Source organism: Dermochelys coriacea, chromosome 3 (genome assembly GCF_009764565.3).
Source record: "Dermochelys coriacea isolate rDerCor1 chromosome 3, rDerCor1.pri.v4, whole genome shotgun sequence".
Classification (NCBI taxonomy): domain Eukaryota; kingdom Metazoa; phylum Chordata; order Testudines; family Dermochelyidae; genus Dermochelys; species Dermochelys coriacea.
The window spans coordinates 52,310,335-52,322,957 of NC_050070.1; the positions used below are offsets into that span (position 1 = coordinate 52,310,335).

Consider the following 12,623-nt stretch of genomic DNA (forward strand, 5'->3'; position numbering starts at 1 on the left):
TATATATATATATATATATATATATATATATACAGTCCACATAAATTTATGACTGTCTCTATAATGTTTGTATGAATAAATTAAATATATCTTAAGGCTTTTAAGGAAATATTACAATAAAATGTTTTAGTAGCTCCCATCAGCATCCTTGGCACATCATCACTTTCCATCCTAACTAGCCATAATGATTATTGCATCATTATAGTGTTATGCAAGGTACAGTACATTTGCACTCAGTATAGCACTTTACATCATAAAAATGTTAAAATTTACCAGATGCTGAACAATTTAAATTTAAACCTTTAAGGCAGTAAGTATTTCTGTGTTATATTTCATATTCATTGGTGAATGTGGTACCCATGGACTTCAAGGCAAAATAAATGTTGATTGCTTCTTTGTAAACGCATTGCCTGCTTTGTACAGTATATTTTTGTGATAAGTATATTTCAGTAAAATAATTGACTACGTCAAGTCTTTTTAAGCACAGGTTATCATGTCTGGGCAGCTGTTGGAAATGACTAGAACATAAACATTGATTTTCAAATAAATATCATTTTGAAAAATACAATAGAATTTTATTTCCGCCAATAAAAATATCTTAAAAATTGAAAATTAAGGGCCCAGGTCTGCAGCTCTTTGTTATGTGGGTAAATTTTAGTCACACAAATAGTTCTATTGAATGGACTACTCATATGAGTTAACAGTTTCAAGATCTCATCACATCTTTCTTTAGAAATGAGTTGAGTTGTTTTTAAAACAGAGTTTATAATGATATTGAAAATAGCCAAGTAAATATACAGTTGTCCTGTAATACAGAAAGGAAGAAATTATGTCGTAATTTACACCAATTCAATTGACTGCTGAGCCTTTAAAGTCAGATCAGTATATCTTGCAGGTATGTACATGGTCTTGAAGGTTTCTTTATACGGTCTAATTCAATTTGTAGTACTCTAGCTTCTGGACCAAATGATCCTGAATACAATTTCTACACATGGAATCAGTCTGACGGATAATACTGGCACTGGAGTGCAGGGGCAACAGTAGTATTATCATTTGGATACCATGCAGAACTAAGGCTTCTTCCACACATTCATTGTCCAAACAGATGCATAGGATTCCATTGTACTTTTTCAATATGAATTGGGGATTACTCTCTTTCTTGGGAAGCATTTCCTCACATAATAAAAATGGATTCTAATATCCTAGGTGTTTGGGAGTGATTTCTGGGTTTATAATGGATGCTATATTTGCCTGAACAGTCATTGCATTATTATTATATAACTCATTACTTCATAAAATATTTTGAGATACTCTGAATGTGAACCAAATTTAATTCAATCCTATATATGCAGGTACTTAATACTTACAATAAGAATTTCTATGGGTTTTTTTTTAATAAATTTATAATATTTTCAACTATCATTACTTGATTGTGGTTTTATAATATTTTACTTTCATAAAGTATTGGGTGAACATATTACTTATCTTACCTCTGTATTTTCAATACATGGTAACAAACATGTATAATTAAGTCCATGAGGTCTGTCCACACACAGTTCCTCTGAGGTGCAGCTTATATTGTAGAATAAGCAGGCATCGATATCCAGTTCACATTTTTCACCTTCAAATCCTATACCATAAGAAAGAGAAAATTTTTAATCACAGTTCATTCACATACATTGACATTGGGGCTAGCCATGACGCTATAGTTAACATAACTCTAAGAGTAATTGGATCATTTTTATGTTTTGAAAGGACACTTCAAACAAAGCACGAAAGGAGAGTCTGCAAAAAATTATGCATTGTTAATGATGTATTAAGTCAAGCTGTATGGCCATTTTTATATAAGGAAATGATTGAAAGAGAATTTAAATAGGTGAATTAAATTAAATTCTCTCTTATTAATATTGGTGTTACTAAAAGAAGTACAATTTATTGGAATGACTTACCCATGAGGCAGGTACACTAAAATGGCCTATGGAATCAATGCATGTTCCTCCGTGTTTACATGGATTGGAACCACACTCATCAATTTCCATCTCACAGAACGCTCCTGGGTAAAAATCCAAACAAGATTGTTTATTTCTCCCTATAAAAAGTTAGGGACGATGAACAGATTCTTAATAAATAAATATCAAACTGGGACAAATAGTTTACAGAATAAATATTTAAGGTTTTAAAACAGTCAAAAAAACCAATGGAATATTGGACTAGAACCTAAGGACTTATCTTGTAAGGATCCAAGAGCCCTCACCTCCTACTGACTGGAAAAGTGCTCTGTGCTTTACAGAGTAAGTCTCTTAAGGTTCTGATCCTGCAGTTTGATCCAGTACAATAGACCTCGGGCACATTAATCTAGTTGCAGGATTGAGGCTTAAGTGCAGGAAATTTCAAAGGAAAAAGCCATCAGAAATGGAGACAATAACTTCTGAAAGCCTTTCTACCTTTCTTCTTCTTCCCTGACAAGGATTAAAAAGAATCTTGAGCATGGGTCAGCCCAGATCTATATTCTGGATTTTCTTTTTTGTGACCCATATTTTTTATGTATCTCATCTTGTGGTAGGATCCATTTGGCCAGGAAAAATATGGCCTGTCATACTGATCTGTTCTCTTTTGTCTTATACTTAGATTGTAAGCTCTTTGTGGACAGGACCATTTTTTGTTCTATGTTTGTACAGCACCTAGCTGTCCTAAGCACTATGATCATACAAATAGTAAATAATAACAATGCTTTCCAGTCTTTCTGAAGCAGCTCTTAGGATCATTCCATTAGCTGATTAAGGCTTTATCAGCACTAAGAAGTAACAGCATTAGCAACTGCCACTTGGTAAAGCCACCTAGAGAAGAGAGAAGCACTCAAATCATGGAATGCCAGGGTTCAACTAACAACAGGACTGTCAGCTCTACCATAGTCAGGAAAAAGCCAAAAAAGATGTTACAATGTAAACACAGAAATTGTAACACCATGTAAATGGGATTTCAAAATGTATTTTCCATATGTTATTTACCAGAAAAATAAAATGAAGGGAAAACTTCATAAAAACTGGGGGGGCAGGGAATCCACCTGATAAGCATCGCTGCAAAATATGCAACATTAAACTATTTTCTGGAAACTCTAGTACTTCTCTCAGCTTTGCACCACTCTTCCTCCCTCCCCCTTTAAAATTGTGCTGCACTTCTGCATCATCAGAAGCAGAGCAGATGATAAAAATGCAAAATCATTAAAATGTTAATGAAAGTGGCAGAAAACTGTCATTTTTTCCTTGTAAAATTTCATCTTTAAAAAAAAATGACAATTTTTATAGCCAAAAGTCCAATTTTTGTTTTTAGCTTTTTGACAAAATGTTGATATTCCCAAAGAAAGCACACACTTTTTGTGAAAAAGAAAAATGCACATCCAAAACCTCACTTTTTCCATCCAACACAGTTCAGGAAAACTTCTACTAGTCCTACTTAAATATTCACATTTGTATGGAAGTGTACGTGCCCACTGGACCACAGGGAGTAATTTCTTTTTTATGTCTGAGTAAAATAGTATTTTTCTATCATCCAAATTTGGACAAGTATATTTTTGTACTTGGTATGGTAAAATTTTGTTGCAAATTTGCAAGGCTGATATTAAGGAATTGAAGGAAAACATAAATATCTGAATGACAGAGATAAACCAGGAAGGCTATGCTTGATTATACTGTGAGATGTTGATTTTATCTTTTCCTTTAAGGTTTATTCTGTGAGGTAGGCAGTTATACGAAGGATAGAGCAATCTACTCAGAAATGAGAGCCAGTGATCCAAAAGACATTCTAGGTCAAGTGTAATGTTAGACAAATTCCAAATCTGAAATGATATTTATAAAGTGAAATTCATGTAACATTCATGACATTCAAAACTGAAATTAAAATAAAATAAAATGGACACAATCATTTGATTTCACTCAAAAGCAAAGTAGTAAGAAGGGGTGAAGAAAGGAAGTAAGAAGAACAGCTCAGAAATTCAACATGTTATGAAAAAGATAAGAAAAAAAATGTTCCATTTCAAACCCTGCAAATGTAAAACAAATTTAAAATTTTGTTTTTTTTTTGTGGAATTGTTTTTTAAATGTTCTGATCAGCTCTTTTTTATCACTATGTTGCTCTGTGGTGCTTGCCCTTTAGAGAACATAAGTTAACAACCTGTGAAATTGGCGGGGGAGGGTGTGGTAATTATCCGAGGTTCCATTTCAGCAAAGCATTTAAGAATGTGCTTAAGTCAATCCTTCTTCAGCAAAGCACTTAAGATCATTCTTAATGGACTGTTGAGTAAAGGCCTGAAGTTTAACTTTTATAGACTCCTGTGAGTGTGAGGAGGAATTAACCTATTAGGGCCTGATTCTGCAACTTGGACAAACTCCTTGACCTGTGCAGGTGGCAATTTTGCATTTGCAGAATCCCATTGAAGTCAATGGGGGTTTACTTTCATTCAACAACCTTTTTCATTTATTCCATCCTTCAGTCCTTACCATATATTTTGTTGTACTTTACTCAGTATGCTTTCGAATGACTCAAACAATGGGTTTTGTTTAAACTAGATTAAAGTTAAGTGAGCTGAAAAGAATGAAATTAAATGGGACTAGTCAGAGATGATTGTAAAATAACAAAAATACAAACATCATGCAACAGTAAATCCCTGTTATATCTAAAACTATGTAGAACTGAAACCTGCAAGATTCTGAGCATGCTCACATCCTATGGACTTAAATAGTAAGCAAATTCATCTGCTGTTTGTGAGGATGGATCCTGTTTACCATCATGTTGAACATTTGCATCAGGCTGTGATGTGCATATATACCAAGTATTAACAATGATTCTTTTTTTGGGGGGATTGCGGGGGGTAGGGGGGATGTCAAACAGCATATAGCTATTTCAACTGGGAAACCAAGCTAATGTGACCTGTAAATTCTGCAAGTAAGATCACTTTTAGTGGAATCTTCTAACGGAAGGTTTTGCTGCTTTCATTTAAATGGAATCCCACAAAAATAAAATCATACTTAACTCCAGCTCCTGTTTTACCCTTGTAACTTATCCTGTGGGTAGGCTCTTACACATTTATTCCTAAAAGGGAATTGGAAGTATTATCTGTTCAGATTACTTTATAAATAAATATCAGCACAATCAACCTATGTAAAGGAATCAGTATTAGGTAAAATTCTGAATCCTTTAAGTGGCCAATTCCTTTAAACAAACTTTACAACTTTTCATTGCCAGAATGAGGTCAACAAACTAGTAACTCCAAACTGTTTTAAAATTTATTAGGATCTGAATACTGCTGAGAAACACATAATTTATGGTATTAAGATCTGATTGAGTGTTAAATGGATGTCAGGAGAGATCTCCACAGTAATCTACTTTGGATGCCTGATTATCACTTCATAGTGGAGTGAAGGTTGAATAATTGAGAACTGCAACATTTAAAGAACTCTAACAGGATTTTTGAATGCAATTAAGCAAGTTATTCCTCTATCAAGAATTAGTTTAACAGGTACAGAGAACAAAGGAGAAATAACAAAGTAATAGAATTGGGGAGAAAAATATTTTAAACAGTTTTTTGCTTTGTCAATTATGCATTTAAATGACCAGTACCTAGTTATCTCGTCTCCAGGTGAAACTGTTTAATAATAATTATTTATAAAGCCCCACCCCCAGGTACTGGATAAGGCAAAGCAAGTCAAAATAAAATAAACACACAAGAATCTACCTATTTACTATCCAAACAGATAAGAAAGCAGGGAAACCAGTTTTTTAAAAAATGGGAGAAATGGAATGATAGGAAAGGTACAGGTTATATCTAAGAATCTAGCAAGATTTAAAAAGTGACTGAAAATTTCCATGATTAAAAGAAATAGCCAGAACTGTAGTAATAAATGCTAATAAACTGGAAGGGATATTAAACTTCATACTTCAGGAATTAAGACAATCTCTAACTATAAAACACTAGCATAAGACTTATGCTTTGTCTACACTACACAGCTTTTAGCGGAGTTTATGTTATCAACAGGAGAGTGCTCTTGCCGACAATGAGCCATTTACACTGCCACTTGCTGTGGCAAAAATTTTGTCTTTTGGCGGGGGGGGGGGTAACTTTTAAGGCACCTGTGAATGACAACATTTTTGTCATTCGATTGGCAGTGTAGACAAAGCCTTAATGTTGGGGACAGATTATCCCACAAATGCATACTGTGGGATTCTTACACCTTTCTCTTAAGCATCTGGTACTGGCTACTGTCAGAGACAGGAAACTGGACTAAATGGACCCTGGGTCTGATCCAGTCTGGCAATCCCTATGTTCCTTTATTCCATTATTTAATAACTTTAAAAACCATCATTCAGAAATGTCCCAGAAAACTCCCCAGTTTTGTTCTTTGTTTCTTTTCTCTCCATGATTTGATTCCTAACTTGAAAGTCAGCAAACTGATCAGAAGATGCATGCTCTGCCCCACCACTCATTATCTCTCTCCTTCTCCAGTTCCCTTCTTCTTTTTTTTAATTATTACACTTTTTTTACATTTACCTGCTACTCTCTGCACTAGGGAATTATGTGTTTGAAAGAATCCAGAATGGAATTGTTTACTGAACGAGACATTCCTGTAAAAGGTGCTCAGTATTAACTGGGAAGATATTAGGCCCAACATATACAGCACTGGCTCTAAAAGCAGGCAAAGTGGGTTCTGGATTACAAAGGCAGTTCTGTAGATACAGTAGAACCTCAGATTCTGCGGAATGGAGCTTGTCCCTAACTCTGAAATGTTTGTAACTCTGAATAAAGCACAGTTCGGGCTCCAGATCCAGCAGCTGATACTCCAGGCCATGTTTCAGTAGCAGCTGAGCTCTCTACTCAGTGCTGGCATATGTTTGCAAGCTTGCCCCTTCTGGTGGGGGGGGTGTGTGTGCATGTGTAAAAACAGCCTGTCCCCGCGGGGGGCGGGAGGGAGAAACAGAGCATGTCCCTCACCTGGCTGTGGGGAGAAAGGTTAAAAAGGGCTGTGTGTCCCCCTCCTGGCCGGGGGGGGGCAAGAGGGTGAAAGCAGCGCAGACCCCCAGTGCTGCTCCTGCTCTGCAGCTGCCTTGGGCTGGCAGCCCAAGTGTATTGCTGTACGTTGCTGCCCCTCGCGTGGAGGTGCAGGGTAGGGACAGGAAGCCTAGATGTGCCTACCTTTAAGAAGCAATGCAGGCACAGTTCAGTATTTGCTTTTTTTGTTTCTTTGGCTCTGCTGTTGCCCGACTGGTTCCTTTCGGTTTCACATGGTGTCTGGTTGACCAGTCAGTCCGTAACTCTGGTGTTGCTATCTTTGAGGTTCTACTGTAGTTTACTTTATTGACCTGTTTGTTGCATTTCCACTCTTGCTGGAACACTGTTAATCACTTTTAGATAGAAAAAACATACAAGCCCAATGTATTTCACTAACACGATATTTAGCATAGGCTATAGCCAAGGGGGGAAGGAAGTCTAGGGACTTATGAGTACGGGGCTGGGCTGGGGCCGGCTCTGGCCCCTGGAAGGGGCGGGGCCTCGGGCAGAAGGGGTGGGGCTGGGGGAGGTCAGAGGTTTAAAGGGCTCTAGCGGTGGTTTAAAGGGCCCTGGGTGGTAGCAGCGGCTGGAGCCCTGAGCCCTTTAAATCATCCCTGGAGCCCTGCCGCTGCTTCCCCAGGGCTCCGGCAGCAGGGCTCCGAGGACGGGGCTGCAGCCGCCCCTACCGCCCCAGACCTTTAAATCATCCCCGGAGCCTGCCGGAGCCCTGGGGAAGCAGCGGCAGGGCTCCAGGGATGATTTAAAGGGCTCAGGGCTCCAGCCGCTGCTACCACCCAGGGCCCTTTAAACCACCGCTAGAGCCCTTTAAATTGCCACCCCAGCCCCGCCGCCGCTACCTCAGGGTTCCGGCAGTGGGGCTCTGACAGCAATTTTAAGGGCCAGGGGCTCCAGCTGTTGCTGAGAGCCGCAGGCCCTTTAAATTGTGCCTGGGGAAACTGATCCACCCCGGTACGGCGCACCGGCTCTTGCCAGTACGCTGTACCAGGGCGTACCGGCTTACTTTCACCTTTGGCTATAGCTGTATACACAGAGAGTACACTAAACAGTTACCAGCCTGCATCACACAAGGCAGCAAGCAGCAGGAAATGGCAAGCAGACAGACAAAAGCTGTCAAGCCACCAAAGAGTTTTCTCAGCTGCAGTACTACAATATTTGGACTTCTGTAACATCATTCATTTTAATTTATAAAACGAAAGCTATTTTGGCAACTTCTGCTTTCCCACTTCAAGATTCAGGATTTTGTTCTCTTGTTTTATAATAATCATGTCCCATCCCATTAGATTAAAATACATACACATAGCCATTACTTTTCTGCCCATTTATGTCAAGAAGCTAACGGTAGTATTATTTATACTTTATCTCTTTCAAAGAAAATCAGCTCTCTGGAGAATGAAGTGAGCAGACAGTATGAAACTCGCTTTGAAACTGAAGCCAAAAGGTGAAAAGATCATTGAACCCGACTGCTTCAGAACAAGACACACAGCTGGCTAACCAACATTATGAACCTCAAACAACCTACACAGCTGCACATAAACCATTATTAATTCAGCTATGCTTTGCCCACGTCTGCATGTAATGTAGAACTTAGTTTCACTTTCAGCCATTTCTGTCTGTATCATATTAAGGGTTTAATTTAGCTGTGAACAAAACAAGCTAGAGATGTGCAATATAGGCAATCCACTCCCACAGCCCACAAAATATTAACGAGCTGCTGAACACAGGCTGCTAGCTATGGTGCAATTGCAATTTGCTATATGATATTCAGGTTAGCAGCCATGTGAGTAAAATCCTTCTATGAGAGCACTTCATCTTCAGACTTTTGAAACAAATACTAAAAGTATTCACTTTTTCTGGAAATTGATTCCTTTGATCAATGTTCTGAAGGGGAAAAAAACATTGTCTTGAAAACTCCTCAGCTAGTGTGATTAATGAAAATGTGAGTGAAGACCAAAAAGGTTTCCTCCCACCAAATATAGTGGAATTCTTTTGCTTCCATCAGTGCCATAATTTCTGGGTGTCCACTGTAAAGAATCCTTTATTATTTGTCTGTTATATGCACTGATGGAAGATAAATCAGTCATATAACCCTCCAGGGAAAATATTGTCCCTTTCCTGCATTTGTACAGCACCCTACATAATGGGGTCCTAATCCCAATTGGGGCCTTTACCACAAAATATAACTCTTTACTACTACTACTTCATTTTACAAATTGTGTAAGTAGTGATTGAGTTAAGTGGTCCATTATTCCATATGCAGAATTTACCTCTGCTGCCACTAAACGTTGTATCATTAATATGAATAATGCCTTAGCCATGGAACAGGCATCCAGTAACCTTTAAAAAAAAAAAACTTTTTTGAGGGGAATTACACCTGTTTACACTAATCCATATTTGACCAAGACCACAGCTTGAAATAGATTCTGATGGGTATTAAATTCTTTTTAAAACAATACTATTATTATTAAAAGTTTTTGATGGTCCTCAGTAGTCAGGATTTCCTTTTCAGATGCAATCCAAAATTCTCCATATCACTTTATGGAGGCATTGCTTAACCACTGATCTGAAGAGAAGAAATCTCCTGAATCACCAAGTTCACTTCCTAAATTACCGGAAATTTTTTAGAGGTCTCCCATTCAAAAATCAATCAACACAACCTTTTTTAACCTGCAAGGTTTAACAATCCAATAAATAAACCAAAACTAAATTAACTCTTCATCGGATGCATTCAGTGGAAAATACAGTGGGGAGATTTATAAACACATAGAAAATGAAACAATGGGTGTTATCATAAACACTGTAACAAGAGTGATCAGATAAGGTGAGCTATTACCAGCAGGAGAGCGGGAGGGAAAAAACCTTTTGTAGTGACAAACAAGGTGGGCCATTTCCAGCAGTTGACAAGAATGTCTGAGGAAGAGTGTTGTGGGAGGGGAATAAACATGGGGAAATAGTTTTACTTTGTGTAATGACCCATCCACTCCCAGTCTTTATTCAAGCCTACTTTAATGGTATCCAGTTTACAAATTAAATTCCAATTCAGCAGTCTCTCATTGGAATCTGTTTTTGAAGTTTTTTGTTGTAATATTGCCACTTTTAGGTCTGTAATCGAGTGACCAGGGAGATTGAAGTGTTTTCCAACTGGTTTTTGAATGTTATAATTCTTGACGTCTGATTTGAGTCCATTTATTCTTTTACATAGAGACTGTCCAGTTTGACCCAATGTACATGGCAGAGGGGCACTGAGTTTCAGTTTGGTAGTTGTGATTGGAGATGGTTCCTATTTCCAGCAAAGACTATTCCTTTTGATATACAAGCAGATGATTAAAAGAGGGCAAGCTGTTTCCCTCAGAGATATTTTTCCAATGGAAGTTTATGTAGGCTGATCACAGAAACTCTTAAAGAAGAATATTATTGAATTATGAAGTCTGTAAAGGTGGTAAGCAATTCTTTTTAATATCAGAATGCTATCCTTCAGTAGCTGATTTGTGATTTAAAAAACTTTTTTTCTGTTTGTCTCCTTTTTTTTAATTAGTTGTTTCTTTAAAATGGTTTGCAAAACTCTTAGCACAGTTCCAGCATCTTGACTTTTTCTTTTATTTAATTTTAATATTGACATGCTGTTTAAATTTGTATTCTTGATAATATCTTATTTTTTCTCAATGGGAGGGATTCCAAGAGATAACACAAGGAAAATGTAACACTAATGACTTGCTAATGATAGGATTATACTGATTAGGATCTAAATTAGAGGGATATGATGTTATCTGCTCATACTAAAAAATTTACAGGAGATGCAGATGACTATTTGGGGGTTGGAAAAGATTGGCTGCTAAATACTCCACAGTGAATAGCACACATATTACCGACTAGTTATGTAATGTAAGCACTTCTAAACTTTAACACAATCACATTCTCATGCAAATAAACATTAATATGTTAATTCCTAACCTCTAACCACTTATTATCTTTTCCTCATCTAGAACTGGATTCAAAGCCTATGAAAATCAATAGAAAAACTCATATTGACTGTAAAAAGAAAAGGAGTACTTGTGGCACCTTAGAGAAGAACAAATTTATTTGAGCATAAGCTTTCATGAGCTACAGCTCACTTCATAGGATGCATTCAGTGGAAAATACAGTGGGGAGATTTATATACATAGAGAACATGAAACAATGGGTGTTACCATACACACTGAAATGAGAGTGATCACTTAAGAGCTATTACCAGTAGGAGAGTGGGGGGAGGGGGGAAACCCTTTGTAGTGATAATCAAGGTGGGCCATTTCCAGCAGTTGACAAGAATGTCTGAGGAACAGTGTTGGGGGAGGAGAATAAACATGGGGAAATAGTTTTACTTTGTGTAATGACACATCCATTCCCAGTCACTATTCAAGCCTAAATTAATTGTATCCAGTTTGCAAATTAATTCCAATTCAGCAGTCTCTCGTTGGAGTCTGTTTTGAAGTTTTTTGTTGAAGAATTGCCAGTTTTAGGTCTGTAATGGACCAGACAGATTGAAGTGTTCTCCGACTGGTTTTTGAATGTTATAATTCTTGACGTCTGATTTGTGTATATTTATTCTTTTACGTAGAGACTGTCCAGTTTGACCAATGTACATGGCAGAGGGACATTGCTGCCACATGATGGCATATATCACATTGGTAGATGTGCAGGTGAACGAGCCTCTGATAGTGTGGCTGATGTGATTAGGCCCTATGATGGTATCCCCTGAATAGATATGTGGACAGAGTTGGCAACGGTCTTTGTTGCAAGGATAGGTTCCTGGGTTAGTGGTTCTGTTGTGTGGTGTGTGGTTGCTGGTGAGTATTTGCTTCAGGTTGGGGGGCTGTCTGTAAGCAAGGACTGGTCTGTCTCCCAAGATCTGTGAGAGTGATGGGTCATCCTTCGGGATAGGTTGTAGATCCTTCATGATGCGTTGGAGAGGTTTTAGTTGAGGGCTGAAGGTAATGGCTAGTGGTGTTCTGTTATTTTCTTTGTTGGGCCTGTCCTGTAGTAGATGACTTCTGGGTACTCTTCTGGCTCTGTCAATCTGTTTCTTCACTTCAGCAGGTGGGTATTGTAGTTGTAAGAATGCTTGGTAGAGATCTTGTAGGTTTTTGTCTTTGTCTGAGGGGTTGGAACAAATGCAGTTGTATTGTAGATCTTGGCTGTAAACAATGGATCATGTGGTGTGGTCTGTATGAAAGCTGGAGGCATGTAGCTAGGAATAGCAGTCTGTAGTGGATTTTGTATCAGGCCCCAAATGCCTACAGTTATAAGGAGAGATACAATCCCAAGTACAATAAACACACAAATGTTTTTTATCATTTCCCAGTTTATAGTCAAATTATTCAAGAACTTGTAAAAGTCTTTTACTTGACCATTTCTTTAGCAACTAATTCTCTCATCTAAGTCACTTTGAGATGAGCCCTTTTAAATAATTTGTTGCCTGTTGTATTAGTCAAGAGTTATGATGCAGCTGAATGTTCTGGAAAGTCCGGTTTGGCTCCTGAAATGATAATAAATTATCTGTCCTCCTTCTTGGATCTATCCATAAATT

General features: G+C 37.8%; 1 protein-coding gene across 1 annotated transcript in view; it reads right to left on the reverse strand.

The window, feature by feature from the left end:
- The window catches only part of LOC122459437 (fibropellin-3-like), a 46,617-nt gene extending 39,139 nt beyond the window's left edge, over positions 1-7,478 (reverse strand). Inside the window, exons 1-3 of the mRNA XM_043511473.1 lie at positions 7,187-7,478; positions 1,950-2,053; positions 1,491-1,630 (exon numbers count right to left, since the gene is read on the reverse strand). Coding sequence (XP_043367408.1) covers positions 1,491-1,630; positions 1,950-1,953 — 144 coding nt within the window. The 5' untranslated portion in view covers positions 1,954-2,053; positions 7,187-7,478. The remainder of the gene's footprint in view (positions 1-1,490; positions 1,631-1,949; positions 2,054-7,186) is intronic.
- Between the last annotated feature and the right edge of the window lie 5,145 nt (positions 7,479-12,623).